This window comes from Amborella trichopoda, chromosome 3, assembly GCF_054954075.1.
Source record: "Amborella trichopoda isolate Santa Cruz 75 chromosome 3, AtrichopodaSantaCruz75HAP2 v2.0, whole genome shotgun sequence".
NCBI lineage: Eukaryota > Viridiplantae > Streptophyta > Magnoliopsida > Amborellales > Amborellaceae > Amborella > Amborella trichopoda.
Genome location: NC_142338.1, coordinates 7861270 through 7887604, shown reverse-complemented (window position 1 = coordinate 7887604; position 26335 = coordinate 7861270). Strand labels below are relative to the sequence as shown.

Here is a 26335-nt window from a genome sequence, read left to right as displayed (position 1 = left end):
CCCTTTAAAGATATTTGAAGGCTTTTATGTTTTTAAGAAACATAATTATTATATGAGCCAATTGGCGTACAATGCTTTGTAAATTGGATGGCTAAAATTGGAGGAGGAAACAATGAGCAACCTAATTTTTGTGCGTTAAATTAAGATTTTGAGCAAAATAAGGGTCCGATAGAATCCCAAAACATGCGGGCCTAATTTATATACTAAAAATATAATTGGATAAAATTTAGGTAAAAAAAGTATTTATTAATGGTAATTTATTTGGTTCTTCTCAATCTTGCATGTCCAGGCCGCTCATAAAATCATCTCCCTTCAACCCTATTGAAGTAAAAGATGTGGTTTATGTTTTAAAACCTTGATTGGTGGGGAAGAATAACCTATATATCTGTGGCAGATTATTGGATCGGCAATCTAGACCGGGTCTTGATAAGTCAGAATTAGTGATTAAAAAATTATTAAAAATATATACAATAAAACTAAAATTAAAATAATGATTTATGTATTGGAGATTTATAATAATTTTATAAATATTATATAAACTTAAAAAAAAAAATTAAAGGGCCAAAATGTATATTAATTTAGAACCAGTTTAATCGCAACATATTCCCATCGAAACCAGCAATCTGGATAAAAAATTACTTTAATTTTTAAACATCGGATGTGACAGGTTTTTTTGACTTCACGGGACAACCGTACTCTACAGTTAAAACCTAAATTATTATTATTATTTTTAAAATATCAAACTTAATTCTTTCTCATCTATCTCACAAATAAAGAATTTTGTAAATTGTTTTCCCTTCCACTGCCCTTGAATCCCTACCCCCTCTAGAAATTGGAAAACCAAAACATGCTAAACCTAACACCTCTCTCTCTCTCTCTAGAAAACCCTAAAAAAGTAGAGAGAGAAATGCTCTTGCGGTATTGAAGGTTGAAACAAACCCACTAACCGCTAGCCTCTTGTCTCTCTACAATATACCCCCCTCTACCAAGCCGCCTATCTTTCTCTCTCTTCCCCCCTCTCTCTCTCTCTCTATCTCATATTCACCCCCGTGTGCATTAAAAGTGGGCAAACAAGGAGCACCGATAAAAATATTATCGCGTTTAGAGAACCAGAGCAGCAGCTACCCTGAACTTGTTTTTCCGTCCTCTCTCTCTCTCTCTCTCTCTCTCTCTCTCTCTCTTCTATTCCTAATCTCCCCCCTCTTTTTTTGAATTGAATCGATTACCAGTCCAACACTACCGCTAAAAAATCCGCATCAAATCTAAACACTCTTATAAACCCCACCTCCCCTCCCATCTCAATGGCCTTTCATGTCGCTTGCCCAATTACATGGTTTGTTTCGTTAACACCCCATTTTCGTCTCCCCGCTCTCTCTCTCTCTCTCTCTCTCTAATTCTCTCCCTCTCTAACCCTCCACATCTCAGGCCTCGTCTGACCCCTTTCTCTCTCTAGCCCTCTTCCCCTCTTTGTATCTCTTGTTCTCTCTGCCCCATTCTCTCTCTCACTCTGTCTCCTTCCTCTCTCTACCCATTATCTCATTAGCGCTTTTCCCTCTGAATTTTCCCTCTTTCTCTCCACCCCATCTTCTCTTTAGCCCTCTGTCTCTCTCTATTTCGCCCTTTGTGTCTTTCTCTCCACCTCATCTTCTCTTGAACCCTCTCTCTCTCTCTCTCTGTTTTCCCCTTTGTGTCTTTCTCTCCACCCCATCTTCTCTTTAGCCCTCTTTCTCTCTCTATTTGCCCCTTTGTGTCTACCCACTCTCTTTTCGACCCTATCTTGTGGAATTTTTATTTATCTATTCTTACTATGGGTTTGTTTTGATGTGTTGTTTCAGCCAGAGAATTTGCTTTTGCACTCTTGGGTTCCCTGAGAATTTGCAGAGTGAGAAAGGGAGGAGAGCTTTTGTGGATGAAGTCAATGTTCTTGAGGATATTTTGAAGGATCCTTGGTTTCTCAGAGCTGGTGGGCGAAAAACCTTGCAGGTTCAAGTTCCTCATGTTGAAAAAGGCGATGGGTTATCCAAGAAACAAGGGGATTCGGTTACGGGTGTTGATGGAGAAGGTGAGGAGCTTCAGTCCGTTCAGACAAAGCGTGTTTCGTTGCAAAAGAAGGCCATTGCTGCTTCATTGGCTGCTGAAGATCTTGCCCGGAGGTTTGAAACCGGCAATTTTGCAGTAAGTTTTTTCCATGGGTTTTTCTTTCTCTTTTATTTGTTCCAAAATTTAAGCTAAATAAAATTAAATATTGAAGCAATGGTGAATTTTTAATCTTAAACTTGATGCAAGGATATATTTTGGATTGTTCGGAAAAAGAAGCAAGAGTTTTTTTGGGGATTATTTGGACTGCCTTGTTGGGAATTATGCATGCTGGTTTTGATTAATATTGGTAAATTATGGAAGAAGAGAATTTGTTTGGTCATTTAGAGTGGTGTGTGGGTTCTTTTAGATGTTTGTTCTGAACTTCTGATTAGTGTTATTGAGTGTTGATTGTTTTTTCTGGGTGATTATTTGGACTGGTGCGTTGGGAACTATGGTTGTCTTTTTTGGTTAGTATTTTTGAACTATTTGAAATTAGGTTTTTAGGGTGATTATTTGGACTGATCTCTAGGGAGACATAGGTGCTTATTCAAGCACTTTCTATTTCATATTTATGACTTTATTTTTTTCACAATTTTTGCCTGGTTTTGAATTTTTAAAACTATTGTGCAATATATATGGATTGACTGATACATTTGGCTTTCCTAGTTTTTGATGCTTGTCTTGATAGTCTTGAATATGGGTTCTGAGGCCCAGGCTCTGAGTTCTCACATGTTGGGTTTACTTATGGATCTGTACACATTGGTGGAATTGTTTAATTCTTCGTTTGCCTCAAAGAAAAACTCTTTCAAATTAATAGATTGAGCAATGCCTATGATTTTTCATATTGTACGAGAGCGATTTGGCAGTCTTATATTTCTTGTTGATTGGAATGTGTTATGGTTTTATAATGTGAAATTACTAATTTGACGATATTTGTGGTTGCATTTTTTTCTCCTTTTATCAAGTAAGAATATGAATTGTATTTGTGCGTAAGTTTCTGTCCTTAATCTTGCAAAGGGGTTCTATTTCGATGAATATTGAGAAATTGATCATCGAGGGACATGCGGGATCCCTTATTGAAATGGTACTATTCAATGTTTCAGAATATGTTTGGGTCTCTGATTGCCATGGTCTTTGGCTCTGAACATTATCTTCTTTGGAGATCACTATGTATGCCAGTATAGTCCGTTAGGATCTCCAGATGGTTTACCATGGTTCAACCAATTATTTTACAGTGATTCTTTTTTGAGATGTTAACCATTTGAATTTTTAACTCTTATGGTCTGTTGGCTACATGTCAGTATCATACAGTTTGCAAAATTGTTTTTGATGTGACTATTTTTTTTAGAAGAAGTTTGATTGGGCAATTGGTCTTTTATCCTCCTCAAACAAATGGATTTTGCAATGTTATGTTGGTCATTGCTGTCCTTTTTTCCTTTTCTCTGTATGTCATTATTTTTTCTTTTTGTCATTCTTGTCATTGTCTATATCAAAGTGTGTATGTTGTTTTAGATTGATAATGTCATCGTGTAAACACTTTCTATTTGTTTATACTGTCATTATTTAGCATTTGCGGCAATTGGAAGGTATTTCTTCACAGCTCTCTCTCTCTCTCTCTCTCTCACCCCTATGTGTGTCTTTGTCGACGTGTGTGTGCATGTGTGAATAGTTAACTTGTATATATGTTTTCATTATAAGTACAGCTGTTCTTGCTCCTTTGTTTATGTCTGTGTTGTGTGTTAATAGTTAATTCATATTACGTTTTCATTAACTTATAAGTTAAAACTATTCTTGTTCCTTTGTTTACGTGTGTGTGTGTGTGAGAGCTTTTTGGTGGAGTTCATTTATTCTACTTTTATGATCTGGGTGTTTCTTTGAGAGCAAAATGAGACCAAGTTACATGCTCCAAGGCCATAGGTCTCAATCCTTGGCACCTTTGATCATCTGCTTTTGTTTTCTTTTTGGCATGATAAACTTAAGGTATACTCCCAAGCATGAGTGTAGTATGTCAAAGACACTCAAACTTGTAAAGTTCATTGACTAACCAAGGGCCTAGTACGATAAACATTGCATTTTGTTGGTTTAGTGCATCATAAAATGCACACATACTTGTTTCTTAACAGATATTTCGATAAGCTATTGTTTTCAATTGATTCTTTAGTTCTAATTTCTAAATGTTAAAATGGATGCAATATGTTCGTTGAGGATGGATACTTCCATTTTTCTGGGGTTACATAAAGGACTATATCACTGGCATAATTGTGAAAATAGAGGGATGCAAGCAAGATGCTTGACAAGTTTCGGGGCATAAGGGGTGGGGCTTAGTTGAAAGGCACACTCTCTCACTCATGATTCATGATTCTATGTTTCTGGATTAAGTCCACTAATGGGATACGTTCGTGTCTGTAGAGGACACGTTTGTCCCTAGGAAACATGTGTTTCTCAAAGATGGAAGGTTCACAGATATAAACCTTCTTCTCAAAAGACAGAACCACAAATTTCAACCTTGCAGGGAATTCAATTCTCTCAATTATGTTACAAATCCTTGTTTTGTTTGCTAGAGATATCTTGTTTTCTTACAACTCTGAATTCTGTTTTTAAATTTGTTCAACTGGCATATAGCAAAAGATCAGCAAAGACAAAAAGAAGTGACATAGTGATTAGTGCTGGTACATAATACAATTATAAAAAGCTAAGACATACATGATAATTAGCACAGGCCATCTTACTCTTTTAACGCTGTTCCCTATCCTTCTTTTTATTCTTTTCTTCTCATTGTATCTTATTTCCTCTTTCATCTTTATGGGCGAAAAATTTGTTCATGTCTTCCATTTCAACCCACAGGCAGAACATATCTGATGTCAAATTCTTAAACTTTACATAGGCCAGTGACTTGACTTTTATATATGTTATGCTGTTGTCTTTGTGCAACCGTTCATCATCTGTTGCCTTTTTTTCCATGTTTACCTGCTAGAAAGGGGTAAGTGCATCTCCTTTATATATTTCATAGATCGTTTTTATGAAAAGTAAAAGAGAAGAACACCAGTTTTGGATGTGGGAAGTGGGGCTTATGAGCTCCTTAGGTAGAGATAGCTATGAAGAAAGACCCTAAATAGAGTTACAGCCCCATAATGGGGCTTTCATGCTCTCTCATGGGGACAAGCCAACATCGATATGTTGGGCTGCAGGCTTCACTAGGAGAGGGGCCTAGTGACCACATTGTGGTTCCCATCCCTTTGCTGCTCTTGACCTTGTTCCTTCTAAAAAAATTGAACCCCATGGCTTCTCTTGCTTTTAGTCCCACTTTATGATGTTAAGGATGAGATGGAATTTATGGTGTATAGCCCTTGTAATATTCGTATTTGGGTGTCCGATTTCTGAAGCTTGTGGAGGCTCATCAATGTGTTAGAGGAGTTCCAAGATACTGCAAACTCTCCAGAGTGCTCCTTTGGCCTGTGTAGAAGAATGGCAAAAAAATGGTTGATGCTCGAGCCTGTAATGAGACCTTGAGGATGGAATTGAATGCTTGAGAGCCTTTCTAAGGTGTTTCTAGCTGAGCTATGCAGTATGTTTTCCAGTAATATGAATTTATAAAAAACACCTAATATCAGTTAGAAACCTTGAAAAAGAGAAAATGGACATGCTGACCAAAATTATGAAAGGCTTAGATCTCTTTAAGGGCAGAGTTGCAGAAAGTGGCTCCCATGCTAGTGTGATGATCTAATTTGTAATTTTGAATTTGAGGCTAAGTCCTCCAGTCCCAGCTGATCCTCCATTGAACTCTATACTTGCAAGCAAATCTCTATGAATTTGTAAAGGCACCTCGTATTCTTTGTGCAGGAGAAATGTGTTAGGGATTTGGGATCCTTTTTGAGGATGACATGTCAGGGTTGTGCTTTTTGTTTTATAATAAAGAAGAAACACCACATCAAAAGTTTCTCCAATGCTATAATTCTTATAAAATCCATCCTGATATTGGTGACTTAAGCAACCTGTTACTGTCCCATGAGTGATATAAATGATACTTGCTTCTTTGTTGTTCTGTCATTTTCATCGAATAAGTGAACTGTATTTCAAGAAACGAACTTCTTTCATCGATTGGATGGCTGGTTCTATCTGCTATCTAATTCTGCAATGAAGTGATCTGGATATCTTTTTTAATGACTGGGCAGTGTGTGTGTGTGTGTGTGTGAGAGAGAGAGAGAGAGAGAGAGAGAGAGAGAGAGAGAGAGAGAGAGAGAGAGAGAGAGAGAGAGAGAGAGAGGATCCATGCATTTTGTCGAGAGAGAGAGAGAGAGAGGATCCATGCATTTTGTCGAGAGAGAGAGAGAGAGAGGATCCATGCATTTTGTCATAGAAACTTCCAAGAAGCTTGTGAGATGAGATGTCAAAGAAACTTCTAAGAAGCTTGTGAGATGAGATCATTTTGTCAAAGAAACTTCAAAGAAGCTTGTGAGATGAGATCCATGTGCCATGGGCACCACTTCATTACTCCTTATAGAGCTTTATTATTTGAGTTTCTTCACGATAAGTTGCATGACCTTTATAATTAAAGTACATTTTGTCTCCTGGGTGTCAGGATGTTTCTGGGGCTTCTATCAAAGATCAAAATGGAGATGATCGTGATGGTTCTGCTGTCAAGGTTATGTGTCGGATGTGCTTCTCTGCTGAAAGTGAAGGGAGTAGTAGAGCTGCCAGGATGCTATCGTGCAAAACTTGTAACAAGAAGTATCACAGGAACTGCTTGAAATCTTGGGCAAATCATAGAGGTTAAGACTAAGTTTATGTGGATATAAAGATATCATTATATCGTTAAATTGCCATGTACTTCTCTTTTGGTTCCTCTGCTGATAAACTGCAATTATGATCTGCCTTTTCCAGATTTATTTGATTGGCATTCATGGGTTTGTGCCTCCTGCCGCATTTGTGAGGTGTGTTTTTATCGCTTCAGGAAGTTGTCCTTTTGAGTTAATTTTTGGTTTTCATTCAGTTGTATTTTTTGATCAAGCAGATGCATGGTCAAGTTTCAGTGAATTACTTTATAGTGGGTGTATTTTTCTTTATGAGGAACAGCTAAAAAGGGAAACTATAATCCAATGGACTGTTGAAATACCATATTCCATTAGGTCATCACCATCAAATGAAATGAAAAATGGTGATACAGAGAGAGTGGAACCTACCATTGGGGTCATGTTCTGTTCTGAGGAGGTCATGGGTGTAGTTTTCTTTACAAGGAAGAAATAAAAAAGGGAACTATACTGTTATCCTATGGACTATTGAAATACCATACTTGGTTTGGTCATCACCACCAATAGAAGGGGTTACAATATTATTACAATATCTGCAACACCTGATAGGGCCTTGGCTATCAAATATTTTCCTAGATGTTGGCCCTTTGTTTGGTACTTACCTAATAAGTCAGATGTTTGGGTTAAATAAGTGGGGTAGACACAGAAAAATGACCGGTCCAGGCTTTGTCTTCCAAGTTTTGGAGAGCCTACATGACCTATGTTCCACATAGTTTTGTCCTTTTTCATAGCAAAATGGGTATTAGTCCGATTGAATTCTTAGGGGGCTTTAGGACTTTGTCTTTAATGCTTCAAATTTTTTTTGAGGGAAAATAGGAAAGATATTTCGAAAAGATATGACTGAGGACAAAGTAGAAATTATTAATGCTGTGATTTTGTGGGTTTCATTTGGCCTCACGAGGCATTATATGCATCCCGACTGCCCTTCACCCTTGGAGACAACCTTTATGCAATCAGGACCTTATTGCGCTGCATTATTGGGTCTCTTCTTAGGAGTTCTAAGGGTCCTTTTTCTTGAAGATCATATACTTTTTTTGGTAAGGTGGCATTGGTGGTGTCTAGCATTTCAGATATGGGCAAGAGTTATCTTTCTATCACACATACACACAGTTCAATTGCAAACTGTGATTTGGTTGCAAGGCACAAAACTTGAAAGCGCCATGGTGGGGCTAGAATATTTTGGATTACTCGTCTGAGCATTCAAATATAGTACATTTTACTCAAATATGCTAGAATTTAGTTGCAACTTTCAGATCTCTCTTGCTTTAATATATGTAGTCGATTTCCCATAAAGAATGATCTGCCAACAACATAATTATAACATTTGGATGCTTGCTTTAGACTTCAATAGAACTTCTGATAGAATTAATCTAGATGATGTCATCTGCAATAATTAATTTTCAAATCCTGCTATCATTAATTTATAGCCTTTTCTCTATATGATGTTTTTTACTAATTTTATGACTTGGCTATGAATGATTCATTATATTGTCTGTGTCCAATTTCCAGGTATGCAGAAGGTCTGGAGATCCAAATAAGTTAATGTTCTGTAAACGATGTGATGCTGCCTGCCATTCGTATTGTCAGCAACCTCCACACAAGGTGCGAATGGCATTTTTTTCATAAAATATTTTCAGTATTACATTTAGTTTGTGAATTGGATCTTAAATCACCTTTTGTACCGAAACAGAATGTTACCCCTGGGCCGTATTTATGCCCCAAGCATACGAGGTGCCACAGTTGTGGGTCCACTGTTCCTGGAAGTGGCTCAAGTACAAGGTATTGATTGGATTTTTAATTTTGTGCTCTTCTTTACTTTTTTCTTTTGAAAGCAATGACTTATAATGAAACTAAGAATGCTGTCTTTTATGTTATGAAATGTGTCTCATAGTGGTCATACACTGTTGGCTATAAACTGTGTGAATTATCTGTTAGGATGAATTGTTTTAGACTAAAAAAAAAAAGTAAAATGAAAAGTTAGTATCTGTGTGAACATCTAGGCACACGAATGTCTATGCAATGATTCAAGTGATTTACTTTATTTGATGGGTTCTCAGTACTTCATTTTCGGACTTTTCCTTGTGTCCTCCTTAGAGCTTGAGAAACCTTTTCAAACCTTGTACTTAGAAGTAAGGTGAACTTCAATAAACGTTTTCAAGCCTCGTACGGAAGACCATTCCTATGATCTGCCCGTCCTAAGAGAGCTTTGGTAGTTAGAAGCAGTGTTTGAAAAATTGGTGATCCTATTCGGAATTGGGCAATCTAGATGGGGTATCGGTAGAGCCGCTCTGGATCTACTAGAAAAATGGGATCAGGCCGGTTCTAAAGACAAAACACTGATTATGACGACATCATCGAATCAGTTATGACGTCATCGATCGTTTTGAATTTTTTTGAGATGCAAATCTTTCTTAAATTTGTTTTAAAAAGTGGGCCCCACAATGTACTTCACTGCTTTTCAGTCGGCAGCACTCACGGGCCCACTCACATTCACTTGCTACATGCGTGCCTAATTCTTCATGACTTTTGGTTTATAACTTCATTTTCCCCATGAATCTTTGATGTGGGACATTTTGAGCATAGTCTATCTATCACTCCTTTTCTTTATGCCCACGCTTTTTCTTAGAAGTGAGGCTTCCCCTTATTCAGGGCAAAATCAATTGAGATTTGCTATAACGCTCATGCTTGTGAGCGGTTATTTATCCCTTTCTGATTGATCCATATCCCCTTTAATCTCTTAATGACCAAACATATATATCTATACATATATATGTGAAAAAGCTATCTTAATGACCTAACATATATATGAAAAAGCTACCAATAGGTTTTATGCTTATTCGCTCTTAAAACTTGTTCGCTTTGCATGTGGGGTTTAAGTGAGAAATGCTAGTGCAAGGAGCGTGTGCTAAAATAAGCACTATCTCTCTTTCTCTCTCTCATATAAGGGACGTTTACTCTATATTTGAGCCCACAAATATTTTAGATTATATTTTGCTGCTCAAGAAAAAAAGGGGGGCATCTAATATATTTGTGACTCTCTCTCTTATAAGGACATTTATAGTATAAAGTGAATTGGTCTATAAAGCACATTTCTATAAATAGCAAAAATGCTTATAAATAGCGCAAGGTCTATAAATAACATCTCTCTCTCTCTCTCTCTCTCTTAGAAGGACGTCCATCAAATGAAATTGTCTAAAAAAAAATATTTTTCTTTTTATGTTAACTATATTTATTTATAATTTACAAAATATGATATGGAAGTGTTTTCTAATAAATTTTTAATCATGTTTATTATAATATTATAATTGATAATTATACATTGATAACCAAATCTTGTATTTTATTTATCAATTTATTTATATTATAAATTATGTAATGTATTATTTTTCTTATAGTTGTAAATAAGATTTTTGATTTAGATGATATTATAAGACATTTTAGATTTTTTTTTATTTGTATAGTAAAATAATTATAAAATATAAAATTATAAACCAACAATTTCATTAGCAGTATATAATATTGTAGTTAGTTAAGTTGTGATAATTTTGGGTGAGTCAAGCGAATTAATAAATGTTTGATACTTTGATGTGATGCTAATTTCACTTGGAAAATTATTATTTTTATCTTATAATATGGAAGTGTTTTTTAATTTTTTTAAATTATTTTGATGCAATATTATAACACTATATTACAATTAATAATTATACACACATCCAAACAGGAAAATAACGTCTCAGTATTCACTTATTTTTCAAAGTAATGAAAGTACATAATGCACCACTCCTAATTTATTTTAGAAACTAAAAGAAGACTATTTTTAGAGATTTCTAGTGATTTTTGGAAAACTTTTTGGGACAAAAATTGCCGATTCATCTAATTCTACGATCCGATCTACTGATCCACCGATCGGACACGGGTATGGGTGAGACCGATTCGGGTCACCGATCCGGTTTTTTAAACATTGGTTATAAGGGTAAACATGAGGCAGGCCTTCATCACCTTAAGAATATGTGAACGTCTTTTAGAGCCGATAAAGAACATAATCTTTGTTTTTCTCAAATTCACTCTTTGGCCCAACTTCTTCTCAATAAACCAGCTGTATAATATTCAATACTCATTCAGAAATGCGGCACTCTAAACAATTGTTTCATCCAAAGTTAAAATGTGCCCTTCATCGACATCCCCATTTAGAGAAACACGAAATAAAAACGACTATGATGAAGCCACATCCATTTAAGCATCTTGCTTGTTGATTCGACCATTATGATGGAATGCCAAGGATGCTTGCATTATGGCCCTAGCCCACTTATTGCCTGGTGATACAGCTTTTGGAGTTCTGGCTTTCAATTAGGTATGCTTGGTAATGGGACCTTTCCTTGGGATTATAAGACCAAACATTGTAGTCACTGTGGTTACATGCCTTTCCTTATTCCCTTTATAAAAATGGCTGGTTGTCCTGTTTTAGTTGAAACTAGGTAGCTGTGGATTAGCTAACTGGGGTTTACCAAGGTCCCATCCAAAACTCATTTCAAAAAACCCCTCTTGAATTCTGAGTGATAAGATTTGTAATTACCTACTTAATCTACCTAGAGTTTGCCTTCTTACATCCTATAATTTTACGAAGATCATCAACTAGCCCAATGAGTACAGAGTCCTTCAAATCCTAGCCTCCTCTCTCAGAAGTAATGAAAAATGTAGCATGAATCCCAAGTGACTTGGGGATACATCTATGAGAATCTGAGGAAGCCTTGATTGACTTTTTGCCTTATTGATGTCATAGAGAGCTGATGCTTATATGGTTGAATATGATTCCTGTATAGCTTTTAGTTATTTGATTGCTAATCTCTATATTTCTTCAAATTCCCTATCCGCACACATAACTTTTTTTCTATGTTCAATCTGCAGGTGGTTTTTAGGGTATACTTGCTGTGATGCATGTGGGAGGCTCTTTGTTAAGGGAAAGTACTGCCCAGTATGTTTGAAGGTAGTGTTTACTATGCTCCTGATGGTTTCTATGACTGCGCAACTATTTTTATTAGTTTTATAGACCAGGTTCACACTTCACTTGATTCATTCACTTATGAAGTTGTTGAATTATGCATACAAGATTCCCTTTATGTTCACATCTTTCTATGTTTTACTTGTATGGTCATTTTTTTCTTTTTTGTGGGCTCATATGAAGTTTATACATAGTTTGGCCCCCTTTGTTCATGTGCTTCTTTGTTTATTTACATATGCATACTGGCAATCACAAGGTAGTTGCCACCTACCTCGCAAAATAGTGAGGTAATTTCAGCCAGTGTAATTTGACTTCCCTGAATTGTTTTGTTTTTTTTTGGTTGTTGATCTACAGGTTTACAGGGATTCAGAATCAACACCAATGGTTTGTTGTGATGCTTGTGGGCGTTGGGTTCACTGCCATTGTGATGGAATCAGGTTTAATTGTAACCTTAGGTCTTTGTTGCAGTTGTTTGATATACATACATACATATATATTATGGTTTCTTGACATTTGTCCCAATTTTTCCATTTTTTTGGTTTCTTATGTTCGAACTATTTCTTCTTGTTTGAACATTCTTTCACGGATCTACTATTTTTTTGTTTGAAATAGTGATGATGAATTGACAGTTCATCATGCGTGCTGGGGTTTCAAGTTTTTTTGACAAACAAAAATAATTATAGACGAGTTGGATTTGCTCTTCTTAGATGTTTATCTACTGTCAGATTGCAGTTGTTTGGAGAGCTCCCAGACACTTTTTGAGGGGGGTGATTTTGAATGGGGCAGGTTTGCCTCAATGAAATCACATTTTTCTCATTTTTCCTTATTAGTGCTGGTAGCGTAATTTCCAATGGATACTGGTGAAATAATATTTTAAAACTATTGTTAAACCAGTAAATTTCAATATTTCTCACCTACACATGTTTGCTCTGGCATGTGCATACAATACAAATACCTGACTTCCCATGCACATGCCTGTACATAGCACTTTTATTAACATGCATATAAATACATATATATATGCTACTTTTTTTGAAGCAATATTACCGTTCCCTACTATTCTTCACTAAAAGTGAAAGCCTGCCCTATCATTAGCATTAGATTGTCTTAGTGAAGGCTGAATATTTACCTGCACGAGGCTCCAACATTCATAAAGCTTGTCAACTGAATTTTACTTATTAAATGCTCTAATGTTGACTCTTTATTGCTCCGGCCACTCAAAAAACAATCTGTTTCAGATAATTGGTTTTCTTGCAATCTTTTACTGTTAGTACTTGAACTGCCACACGAAATGTGGGCTTTCTCGTCAAGCTTTAAATTTTTGTTCATATCTTTGTTCTTTTCTGTTCTTTATGGAATTCATTAATAAGGTTTTTATGTTTTACAGTGATGAAAAATACCAGGAATTCCAAACAGATAGAAACTTGTACTACAAATGTGCTTGTTGCCGTGGTGACTGTTACGAGGTTCCTTATTTTCCCTTTTTGTGAATGTTGGATGAAGGAATAATCTTTTTTACAATAATGGAAAGTGTTCTGCAATACAGTGGACTATGAAAACCATACTCCATTGGGTCGTCACCATGCAATGAAATGATGGATGTGATGGAGAGAGACTGGGACCCATCAGAGCAGGCCATAACCCATTGTTTCTACTGTCAGCATCACCTGTCATCGGTTTGGTGGACCAATCTCATTGGAATGATTGGACTATGGATTTCCATTGTCCATTGGATTTCATTATCATTTCCATTAAAAAAGTGGCAGTTGTTGCAGATAACAATTTACATTTTTGCGTGATACACAGGTGAGGGACCTTGATGATGCTGTTCAAGAGCTTTGGAGGAGGAGAGATGATGCTGAACAGGATCAGATTGCCAACTCTAGAGCTGCTGCTGGTTTAATTACACATGAAGACCGTGTACCTCTTTCTCCTTCGTCAGATGATGAGCAGCACCCACATATTGTATCGAAAGGTGAATTTGGAAGAACTTTAAAGTTTTCTGTAAAGGGCATATCTGAGAAAGTATTGAAAAGTGTGAAGGAACAAGGGAAGTACTCAAACAATGGACTACTGAGCAAAAAATATGCAAAGAAAAAGACTTCGCAGACACAATCAAATGGAAAAACTGAAGGTTTGAATGAAATGCTTGGGGCCCATGCGGAGAACAGTTTGGGAGATCATAAGGTTGATGGTTCAAGGCTTGAAGTTGCTAGTGCGGCGGGTTCTATGCCTTCAAATACCTTAAGCATTGGGAATGAATCAGAAAATTCCCCAATCAGTCAATCGGGTATTGGAAGCAAGGTCTTTGTTCAAGGAGCAGCAGTACACAGTGATACAAGAAACCCTAAAATAGTCAAAATTAAGAGCTCCAAATCACGGGTTGTGGATCTCGAGGATGCTTCTGGAAAGCTTGCCAGCGCTCCTGAGGGAGGGAAACGGCCTAAAATAGTTATACATTTATCAAAGAAAGGGACTGCAAATGATGTCTCAAGATCTGATGCTTCAAATTCTCATAGAGAGCAGTCTTCAGCGGCTTCAGGTACTTGATGATACCTATGTTGCATTATTACTCAGTTTTTTCATGACAATGGCTGTCTTGAATACTTTTAAGGTTACTTGGAACTCTACCTTATCAGTGAAAGGTTGTATACCATATTCCTGATTGGGCTATGATATACTGGAGGCCAGAGGGGCATCCACCATCTGTTTGCTGTGACCGTTGGTAGAGATTAACTGTACCTAGGCTGTTGTCCCTGTGGGCCCAACTCCAATTAATTCATATTGTCCCTTCATCAGAATTGAATGGTGGATTGCCCTTTGGAGTGGTATGTACCATACTACCAGGGATAATGGTTTACTTTCCTCACAATTACAATGTTTTTTGTAAAATGCCTCATATGGGCTCCATCCATTACAGTTTTAAGCTCCATTTCAGCGCAAGCTGATTGCAGGTCCATGTTTTATGGATGTGTTTGATGCATTAAATGAAATACCATTCTCTTAATCTACAGTCCTGGTGTCATAGAGCAGTTGGACGTGGAAAACTGAATCTTATTTGGTGATTGATCACTGAAATGGTCTAATGAAATTCTTTGTTTCATATACTTTAAGTGTTATGCAGCACCTAGGTGGCATTTCATAGTCTTACTCCAAGTGCATAAAAATGCGTTAGGTGGCATCTAGGTGGCTGCCTCACACATGAGGCGGCCAAGAAGAGGGGAAGTTTTCACAATTTTTTTTTTTTTTTTGTGTGTGTGTGTGTGTGTGGGGGGGGGGGGAGGGGAGGGGGAGTGGGTGGGGGGAGAGAGAGAAAGGAAGAGAGAGATGATTTGTTATTTGTTGAAGTCAGTAGAAAAATAATGGACTCACAACCCCTCCCTCTCCACTCACCACCCCCATCTCACACATACATGCGCACACAAAACCAAAAAAGAAATTCTCTTTCAAGGGACAGATGACTGGTTGACTGGAGAGCGAATGGTTGCAAAGAGAGAGTGGAACAATACACACGTGATAGAATCTCTCTTCTGTCTTTCTTGCATGCAATGCATATACATAACATACTCTCTCACTTTCTCTCTCTCTCACACGCACACACATGCATGCGCGTGCGTGCAAAGGGGTGCCTTATCCAAGATGGGTGCCTTATCCGAGGTGCTAGGTGCCCACCTAGGACCCAACCTTGGGCAAGCTGGCTGGGCCTGCCTAGGCAGGGTGCCAAGGCCCTTTGGCTCTCCAAGGTGTCATCAATTGTGGGTGATCTTTGAGCCCACAGGACATTTGGGAGTCTAAATACCATTTTATTGTGGTAGCGTCAATTGGACATTATAATTTTTCCTTTTCATTGATATTGTTTATAGTGACAAATAAATTTTCTGCATGCCAATGCTGAATGCATTTTGATGAGTCTTACTTCATGCAGTTCCCATAAAAATGTTGAATCCCTCTACCAGTTATATCAAAAAACAACAGTTTCAAGATTCCTTTCACATATTTAATGGAATGGAAATATGAAATACTGAGTTTGGCACCTACGCGTGAGATATGCAGTTCATGTTTAGGATGTTAAGCATTTTTTTGAAGTAATAACACTCAGTTCCCTGGATTTGTCATGACTGAAATTGGTTGGGTTTCAGCTTGTTGGTGCCATGACTGAATGAGCTCTGAATCTTTGTTGTTCCTGCCATCTGAGAAATATTTGTGGATTAGTATTTCTAATTGAGGACACAAGAAAGCATGGTCTCATTGTTGACTTTTTTCTAATGGTTTATAAATTTTGACATGGAGTAATCTTTGTCAACCCTTGGAAGCCTCGTGACCCTAGAGATGCATGAAGCGGATCTTGATGACACATGAAATGCTGAAGGCATTTAAATTTAATTTCAATTAACTTCACAAACAAATAGCTACCAGATACGGTCAAAATATTATCCTATTTATGGATTAATCTATTTTCTTGTAGCTTGACCATTTGTAGATACATTCAACAGCAAGATTTTTGGTTCATATGTTGCATTATCTGCTTGCATTCCATTGAAGGTGCTTTTCTTGTGGGCAATTGAAATTTCATCTCATGGACTTTTTATCTGTTTTCTTTATTATCCTGTCGAATTTGCCGCTTCCTGAGTATTGATGTCTTTAAAAGTTATAGATCTGATCTTTCTTATTAAATGCACCATTAGTTCAGGATAATAGTCTTGAGTTTAAATGCATTATTAGTTATGAAAATAAATGTATATTTGGACGTTCATGAACAGGTAGTGAAGATGTGAGTCAGAAGGAGATGCATATACTTGGGCTGCATGACCAAATTGCCATGATTGATGATGATAGAGGTATTTATGTTCACCAGATAGTAGGTGTACTTCTAATGTAGCGTATACTCAATTAAATTCAAAAGAAATTGTAGATCAAGCTTTGGAGTGGGAGTATGAGGTTCTTGCAACTAAGGTCTAATAGCTACCTCATATTGGAAATTGGAAAGAAATATCCATGAAGCCCAGGCAACTGTTTCCTCAAAAAAATGAAAAATAAATGAAGTTATATATATATGGGAAATGACCTTGTGAGACCCTCCCACACCCATGTGTGTAGGACCCCAAAGGATCACCATTAATTTTGATACAGATCTAGAAAAGTCAAGTCCTACACCCATCTAATAATTTTTCTAGAGATCTGTGCCAAATTTAATGGGATCCTTTGAGGTCCTACACACATGGGTGTGGGAGGATCTCATAGGATCATTACTCTATATATATATATATATATATATATATATATATATATATATATATATATATATATATATATATATACATACACACACACTACATTATTAAGCCAGAGTTAAAGGGTGGACATGTGTCGGAAAAATAAGAAGGGACCCTATGGTGAGAGAAACAATAGGGTTGGGTGTCCTAGAGTTATCTATACTACATTATTAAGCTAGAGTTAAGGGGTGTCATAAAAATAAGAAGGGACCATATGGTGAGAGAAACAATAGGGTTGGGAGTCCTAGAGTAATCTATACTACATTTTTAAGCCATAGTTAAAAGGTGGACACATGACGCAAAAATAAGTAGGGGCACTATGGTGAAAGAAACAATAAGGTTGGGAGTCATAGAGTTAGAGTATATTAAGGGTGGACATATGTCACCAAAATAAGAAGGGACCCTATGGTGAGAGAAACAATAGGGTTGGGAGTGCTAGAGTACTAAGGATTAGCTCAACACTTATTTATAGTTTTTTAATTACAATTTTTATCTTTTTAAGAATAAATATCCATTCTAAGTTTTACCAATATTTTAATATCTCCCTTTCTAATTGTAATGTTAAAAATAAAATTTATTATAAAAACTGCATAGCTTATGAATTATTTTTATACTTTTAAATTACAAATTATGTAATATTTTAAGAATAAATATCCATTCTATTTTTTACCAATATTTTAATAATTTTATTTCTAATTATTATATTAGCAATAAAAATATTAAAATATTTTATATTTTTAATTATGAATTTTTAATTCTTTTGAATTTCATTCACAACTCTATTAGTTCTTTTATTAAAGGGCTTTAAAGAAATTTTAGAACATGGATGTAGATACTTTTGCAAATAGTTAGATTATCAAAAATTTAGTTTTTATATTTATAATACAATAGAGGGAGAGAGTTGCGTGGAGATGAATAGAGAAAGTTGGGAAGGTGTGTATATAGGATATAGATAAATAAATTTTGGGATATGGATAGATATATTTTAGTAGGCTCTCCAAGATTTAGTAGCTAAGATGTGGATAAAGAAATTTTAGGATGAGTAGAGATATTTTAGGAGAGAAATTTTCCAAGATTTGGTAGATCATGGAGAGAGGGATAAGGTCACATAAAAAGGGAGACCACGAGGGAGGTCACAAGGGATATTGAGAAATCTTATTTTAGTTTCTAAAACATATTAGTTTCTAATGTATTTGTTTTATGGTCATTATGGATAGTTAATTTGTATTTTTTTTTTCACTTACATTATAAAAAAAAATGGAACGAAGAAAACTTCTATTAACTTTTTGTGTTATTATGAATTATATTTCATAGTTTTATTAGATTAAAATGAATAGCTATTAAATTCTCTGTTTTAGAAAAATTATATATATTAAATTGTTGATTTATTGTTAATTATTTGTAATATAGTTAAATTTTTTATAGTAAATTACTTTGTTTATGTTTGATAATATTATATATGTGATTTGTGGGCCTTTATTTTTATATGTTGTCATACTAGACTCAAGTGCCATAAAACTTCATAATTTTTTTGAATTTAAAAAATTCATATTTTTAATTACAAGATTTTATACTTTTAGATTGTTTACGACTGTTAATTGATTTGAGAACCTATAATTGTTTTTTGATTTGAGATAATCATTGTGCTCTATCCATAATTTTTTTTTTTATATTTTGTATCTAATTTGTATTTTCATAAGTTCAATAGTTTTGTTCACACGTGCAAAACACTTCTCTCTACTAGTATATACTTATAGGGTGCGGTTTGTATAGAGCCTAGGCTCTAAACAATCAAATTAGAGCCTACCTTCAAATAGTGTTGAGAAATGTGGTTTTAATACTGGCAATCTTTGTGATAGCCTTAGAATATATTTTTATCTTTATTTATATAGTTTAAAGCTTCAAAAATAGTATAGATCGACAGATCTATGAAAACATGAAAATCTTGAAAGTGGACGGTTCAAAAATAGGTTACAAAATACACTATTTCCAAAACTTGAAATCCATTTTTTTTCTCCTGTCCATGCATCTTGATGTCAAGATGATCAATTTGAGGATATTTGGGCATCAAAACCTATTCTATTGAAATTTTTGAGGTAGGCTCTAATTTAATTGTTTAGAGCCTCGGCTCTATATAAACTTTTCCCATATATATATATATATATATATATATATATAGACACACATAATGCCTATGGGCGAGATGCTACAGTGATGTTGCCCATAGCACCATTGCCGCCTTTTTTTTTCCGGCGGCGAGGATTTTCCGACCGTCACGGAACAGTCAAAAAATCCACGGAAACCGCCACCGACCACGCGCCGTCCATTTCGGCTCTGTTCAATAAACCGCCACGGACATAGCAAGTCCATGACTGTGGCGAACACTGTTCATTTTTGCCTATAGGCGTTTTTTAGCTTATATATATATATATATATATATATATATATATATATATATTGTATGTGTGTGTGTGTGTGTGTATATTCGAAGAAGCCCCTCAGGAAAATCTGCCACCAAAACCAAATAATTATCCTTTGCTCCTTGTCCTTCCCTTCGTCCACTTTTGCTAGAAAAGCAAGAAAGAGCCTCTTGGGTCCTGAAATTTCTTCTTAGTCCTCCTTGGCAAAATTTATACTTCCCCCCGATTGATTCTAGCAGGGGCCCTTCACTAACACATGCCCATCCCACTGATGGAGGGCTTTTGTAAGAAAAATTCTTCATCCTTGCCAGAAAGTAAAATCTTTTGCTGGTGTGTCTCGATCTTCTCTACAAAGGCACTGGCTAGCCCTTCTTCCGTTCAGAATACCTTCTCAACATTTCATTTATTCTTTCTGTCATTATGATACTTTTTTCATACTTGTATCCGAAAAGTTAAGATTGGTGATGTTTTTCACGTTGTAATTTTTTTTCCACATCCAAAAGTTTATGGTTATGAGCCCTTCACCTTGTTATATGCAGGATGTAGAGCCTCTTGTCTTTTCGTTCTAGGTGACCAAAATGTATTCATGTGATGGAAGGTGCTCCATAGAGGACCTCAAACTTCCATAGTATAAGCTAAAACTTCTATTTATTGCTTAAGGCACAATTTGATTCTCAAATTCAAGAGTTCATTAAAAATTTTAAATTGCAATTTTCTTTATTCTAGTTTGAAGTATTCTTATTTGTTTTATAGAGGTATTTGATTGTTCTGTGCTGAATTGCAATTGGGAGTTGTTCAAATTAAACCATCTGTTTGATTGTCCTTTTCGAAATTGTGATTTGGCATGTTACCAACACAAAAAGCGAGAGAGAAGAGAACAATCCACAAAGTACAGCAACAATGGGCACTGAAGGACTTCCGCCATAGCCAAACAACCTAACCTGACTCATGTCTTACAACTCATCAGAGCTGTACCCAGCATCCAAAATCTCTCCTAATATTCAACTCAGGAACTGCAGAGTACTCCAATGCCTATTGACATGACCACAACATTTTCCCTTATCCCTCGCCTCAGCTCTGCAAAGTAGTTAACATCGATCTCTCCGCTCATGAGAACGAAAGACGAGTACTGTTCCATATCAGAAGACACCTTCCTCTCCATTTGTTGAACCTAGTGTTTGAAAAATTGCCGATCCGATCGGTGATACCGCTTCCAATCAGGATCCGGAGATCTGGGCGGTTCCATTTTTTATTTTTTTACTGTTTTTAATGAAAGTAAATTAAAAACCTTGCTTTTAATCGGGTATCGGTGATACCGCTTCGTGTCCACCAGGCTTTTTTGGCACGTCCACCTGACATTTTCCTTACAACCTGACTTTTTATCTGCCTGCATGGTACAGTAAAAACTTGGCTTCTTTTTTCATGTCCACCGTATCTTTTACACCAAGTGGCCTTGCCCCTGTAGTTCTGTACCATGCGCATGATGACTCAAACGTATGCCTTGTGCCATGTCTTTTATACGGTGAAGTGCTCCCTCATCTTTTCGATGTGGGGCAAATGTTTTTTGTACCATGCACATGATGACTCTAGCAAAAACCTTGTGCCCTGTCTTTTACATGGTGAAGTGCTCCCTCATTATTTTTTGTCTATTGTATTAACATCCATTGTTAAAATTAAACGAAGCTTTTTACTATAAAAAGTAACCCTTTTATTAGATATTAGGCATTAGGTTATTGATTAATAGAGATTAAAAAGAAAAAAATAGTACTAACTCATAGGATATTAGAACAACAAAAAATAATATTAATACTAGTTTATTGACCATTAAAAAATTACTAGTTTATGGGACATTTTAAGCTAAAAAAATAACACTAGCCCAAACCACTTTAAAATCTATTTTAAAGTTGCTTTGTCAATTATCCCACATTACAAGTATGATAGTTATATATTTTTCTAATTTTATTATAATATAATTACAAATTTATGTTTCTAAATTCTATACTTTTGTAGATTTATTTATTTGTAAGGGTCACACCTTTGTTTATTATTAATAATTATACATTGATAACCAAATCTTTTATTTTATTTGTTTATTTATTTATGTTATAAATTATATAATGTATTATTTTTATTATAGCTGTAAATAGTTTTTTTAAAAATTAGATGATATTATAAGACAAAATTTAAATTTATTCATACAGGGAAAGAACATCTAAAAGTTCTTAATGTAGTACCCCTATTTCTTATTGGATTCCCAAAAAACGATATTTATAATGATTTTTAATATTTTTTTTGGATTTTTTTAAGGCCAAATCTGACCGATTTGACCGATTTCCGATCCGAAACGCCGATTCACCGATCCGGATGGGTTTTTAGGGTGCCCGATCCGGGGCACCGATCCGCTTTTTAAACCACTGGTTGAACCTATTGTCGAGCTCCCAAGCCATTAGAGGCCTTGAGAACCTTTCACTTCATGGAACTTCAATTGCGCACTTGGCAGTCAAATCCATTCTCTCTATTCCACATTCTTGTATCAAAAAATTGATTAAAACTTGTCCATAAGTTCTCAAATGAAAGAAATGGGTATCCATCTCCCTTTCCATCAATATAAACCTCAAGGCTCTCTGCAAGTCAGAAATAATCGTGGAAGTCGGTATTTGGACTTACGATTTGGGAAATCGATTTGAAAAGGAAGAGATTTGCGAAGCATTGAATAGAGTTGCAGAGAATTTGAGATCCCCTCTCCTCCTCCTCCACTCCCAGGCCCTGGCCCAGTTTTTTTTCTTTTTTTTTGGTGGGGGTTTGGTGTGGAATGGGAGGGAAGGAGGAATGGAGGGGAGGGGTGGGAGAGGAGAGGAGGAGGAAAGGAGGGGAGGGCTGGGAGGGGAGGGAAGAGGAAGGGAGGGAAGGGGTTGGAGGGAGAGAGGGTTGCACTAGGGGTGAGGGCCACCTTGTAGAGAGAGAGTCTGACGAATGCAATTGAGAAAACTTTTGCAAAACGGGCATGAGTTGATCTGTCTTGGATGGCATTTTGGGGTTTTCCAGTACTAAGAAGGATACCAGTCAGGAAAATCAAATGGGGAAAGTTCCATTTTAAGAATGACAAGTCAACAAATTTTCCAAAAAGCCCATTTTGTAATTTGGTGTGCAATAATTTAGACAGTTCCATGAATTTATCACTCCCACTTTCAGTATGCAGCATCTTCATATCTAGTGATCTGTCTAACTAGGGTAAGAGCACCCAATACGTGGTCTGGTCCACTTGGTCTGATTTAATGGAAAGAGTACTCATAGAGCCCAGCCATTATGGCTGTGCAGCTTTTCCTTGCATCTTGCTTTGGTCGGATGTTATTGCCTTTGCCACCGTGCCAGCCTACTCCCATCCTCCGACCTTTGCCCATATCTATGATTCTATTCACTCAACTCGTTGATCAACTGGCCTCATAAGCACTATGTGTAACTTCAAGGTATGGCAGTTGACCAGGTGCTCACTATAGAGGCTTCGAAAAATCGTCTGACCTGCATCTTTCTGTTTATGATAATTCCTCTGCAAAGAATTTGGACCTTTGGGAATTATGGCTGGTCTTTTCCTGAACAGTGCACTGATTTATTATGCATCTTCAAAAAATAAAAAATTCTTCAAAAAAATACAGTGCACTGATACAGAGGGTCAGCTCCTATAGCTGCCATTGACATGATATCACTATTGCTCTTGAAAGGGTTTTTATTTATTCATTTTGGAACCATTTGGTATCTCTTCCATTCCCATATTGCTAATGTTCATCCTTCTATTTTTGAAACATCATCATCATAATCATTGTCATCCGAACCTTAACCCAACTATTTGGGGTTGGCTACATGAATCCTGTTCTGCCAATTGGATCAGGATTCATAATAGGAATGCGGCAAAAGTTTTCTGCTGGCTGCCAACCTAACACAACCCTTCTCCTTCCTATTTTTGAAATATAGGGCTCATTTTTTCCTTTTGTTACCTATTAGTTTTCTTGTCCGGTTTTGATAGATTATTTGCTTCTTTTTTTGCCATTCTAGGATTCTAGCTTCAAAGGGCTCCCTTTAGATTCCTCATTTAACATAGTATCTTCATTGCTTATAGGATTTTATCTTGGAGTTTTCTAGGTTCTTACACCTTTGCAAATTCCATAATGTTTCCTTTCATCTTTTTTGAAATTGTAAGGACTAAGCTGGATATTTTTTCCTATTTTTCTTATTTTGTTCTATTAAATTTCAGATCTGGGTTTGGTAGATTGTTAATTATCTATTTAGGTGAGCAAGTTCTCTAGTTGACTATTTTTAGATATTGCCTCATTTAATGAAGTTTCTAAGTATGATAAGGGTTGCAGGATTCAAAGATGATATTTCAAGCCACCCAAGTACTTTAATGGAGAGAGGCAAGCCAGGGGGCGTGATCAAACATTGCAACATTAAACCAGAAGATTCTCGACTGGGAAGCCCCAATGTTGGAGGGGAAACTGATAAAGGGGCATTCGAGTCTATTCCAGAGGAAAGAATTCCTTCAGTTACTGGAAAGAGGAAAACCAGAGGGAACACATCAGAGGAAGATATTTTCTTGAGAAATGATACACCTGCCATAGTTGATTCATCTTCATCTAAGCTGTCATTAAAGTTCAAATTAAAGAATCCTAGCCATAGTTTATGGGGTCCACAAGGGGATGGAGATGAGAAGAATTCAGTCAAAGGGCAGAGGTCAAAGAGAAAGCGACCAATTTCTCTAGCTGAGAATGGGTCATTTGTGCCTAGGGATGATCCAATAAATGAAGTGGGTGATCCAATAAATGAAGTTTTGGATGCCAACTGGATATTGAAGAAGTTGGGTAAAGATGCTGTTGGAAAGAGAGTTGAAGTTCATCAACCATCAGATAATTCTTGGTAAGATCTGTCTCAGTTTTCTTTTCTTCCTGGCCATGTTTTCATGAAGTGTTTCAGAGACGAGGAAATTGATATATGAAAGAAACTCCCTTTTGTTTTGGGGGCTTAAACCATCTAGCTAGATGGCAGGCTAGACTCGACCATTTTTTCTTTTTCCTTCTACATTTACAAATGAGAATAAAATTGTCCTTTTGCACTCTGCCTCGCACATGTGGTTCGGGGAACTAGTGTTGTTATTTGAAAGGATGGTTATATAAATTTGGGCCCATGTGGAATTCTTATGACCCACCTTGTGAAAAATCCCTTGTGGATTATTAATTTGGGAGCATAAACGGGCTGTGAAAAATCATGGTTCCTATGGAAGGTTGATGGCAAGAGAGGGGAACAACAATAGGCAGTGGCACAAATGGTGGGCCCCACACTCTCTCCATCGCCATCCATCTTCAAAGATGATGACCCTAGTGGGCTATGAATCCCAGAACCCATGAGATTTATGGTGTTGCTTTCTCTTAAATCTTTCTTGGTTGCTGAGCATTGCATGTTGCAGGCATGAAGGCGTGGTGACAAACATGATTGAGGGGTCTTCAACTCTCTCTGTTCAGCTAGATGATGGGAGGGACAGGACTTTGGATTTAGGGAAGCAAGGCATCCGTTTCATCTCACAGAAACACAGACGTTTGAGATAGTATTCTCTTCTAAATTTTTAGATATAATTTTTATTTTTTTAGGCCTTTTTTTTAGCATCAAAGAGCTGCTCCTCAAGGGCTTTCATGGGCCTTCTTTTGTAAAATCAAGTTAAGAGCTCCTGTTGGTTTGTATATTAGAGAATGGTGTGGGTCTCCTGCAGAACTGCCTTCTTCTCAATTGTTTCCATGTACTCGCCCATTATGTAATCCCCCATTACAAGAAGTACCCCTGTTACTCAATACTGGACAGTTAGCTGGGATACCTTGGACGTTGTGTTGTGGCCTTAGCCACCAAGTCAAGGGGCCCTAGTCCGTCGGACTTTCTTTTCTAAATGGTTGGGGTTTTGGTGGGTCACTCAACGCACCTATACAAATGCAGTCGTTTTAGGAAATCTATCATGGAGATGGCTTTTAGACTCAAACGTCCCTCATAGAGATGAATTTTAGACCTGAAATTTTACCTGTCAATAATCTCAACCACTCAGATCAGAGTTTGAAAAAAAAAATAGATTATGAACATTAAACAATACCTACTTTATTGTTATTGGATTGTTCACTGTTCATGTTTCGTCACCGATCTCGAGTTCTATACTATTTATTTGGCTGCAAAATCATGCATCCAAAATAGAGACGCTTGAAAGACTTATAAGTTCCTGAAGGGAAAAGTTTAAGGTTGCAAGCTTAAAATGTAGAATCACATATGCACTTCGAAAATCTGAATCACAAATGCACTTCGAAAATCTTATCAGAAATGTTGTTTTAATGTTGAAAAATCCTCTAATCGACCGTCTTAACATCGCATCGAGATCTATGGATATAAAAAAAAAACAGAGTTTTTGAGTTTAAAAAATAGTACATCATGTAACACAATCATTTAAACTGTCAACTTTCAAGATTTTCATATATTTATATATCTATTTGATTTTAACCAGTTTTTGAATTTAATTTTTTATAATTAGATATGAAAATAGATTTTAAGATAGTCTTAAGAATTTTTTACAATAAAATTACATGTTATGATAAAATTAGGAGGTGCGCTTTAATTAAATTGTTTAAAGTTGCAACCTTATAGAAACTGTGCCCTCGCTAAATAATTTAAATCCACGTCCAAGATGGATTTTTGGCAGGTGATTGTATTTAATAAGTTCTCAATTAAACTTTT

At 36.3% G+C, this 26335-nt stretch overlaps 1 protein-coding gene across 4 annotated transcripts; it reads left to right on the top strand.

The window, feature by feature from the left end:
* The first annotated feature begins 858 nt into the window (after positions 1-858).
* LOC18428938 (PHD finger family protein) lies at positions 859-25413 on the top strand. 4 transcript variants are annotated; one of them, XR_016052923.1, is made up of 13 exons: positions 859-1333; positions 1836-2175; positions 6659-6848; positions 6961-7010; positions 8397-8489; positions 8578-8666; positions 11793-11871; positions 12241-12323; positions 13274-13352; positions 13433-14428; positions 16647-16724; positions 23941-24487; positions 25035-25413. XR_016052923.1 is itself a non-coding variant. In XM_006838234.4 (13 exons), exons 1-13 carry the CDS (start codon positions 1302-1304, stop codon positions 25171-25173), a joined length of 2535 nt encoding a protein of 844 aa, XP_006838297.1. In that variant the 5' UTR covers positions 859-1301; the 3' UTR covers positions 25174-25413. The 4 variants fall into 4 exon arrangements, 2 of the variants coding, with proteins under 2 accessions (XP_006838297.1, XP_088719325.1); XM_006838234.4 differs by having other exon boundaries at positions 13693-14428; XR_016052924.1 differs by lacking the exon at positions 16647-16724.
* The last annotated feature ends 922 nt before the right edge of the window (positions 25414-26335 follow it).

Bases quoted from the DNA above. Each gene is read 5' to 3' on its own strand.
- LOC18428938 (XM_006838234.4), top strand. From the start codon at position 1,302: ATGGCCTTTCATGTCGCTTGCCCAATTACATG. The intron at 13,353-13,692 runs GTTCCTTATTTT...CGTGATACACAG, and splicing joins GCCGTGGTGACTGTTACGAG to GTGAGGGACCTTGATGATGC. The intron at 16,725-23,940 runs GTATTTATGTTC...TAAGGGTTGCAG, and splicing joins CATGATTGATGATGATAGAG to GATTCAAAGATGATATTTCA.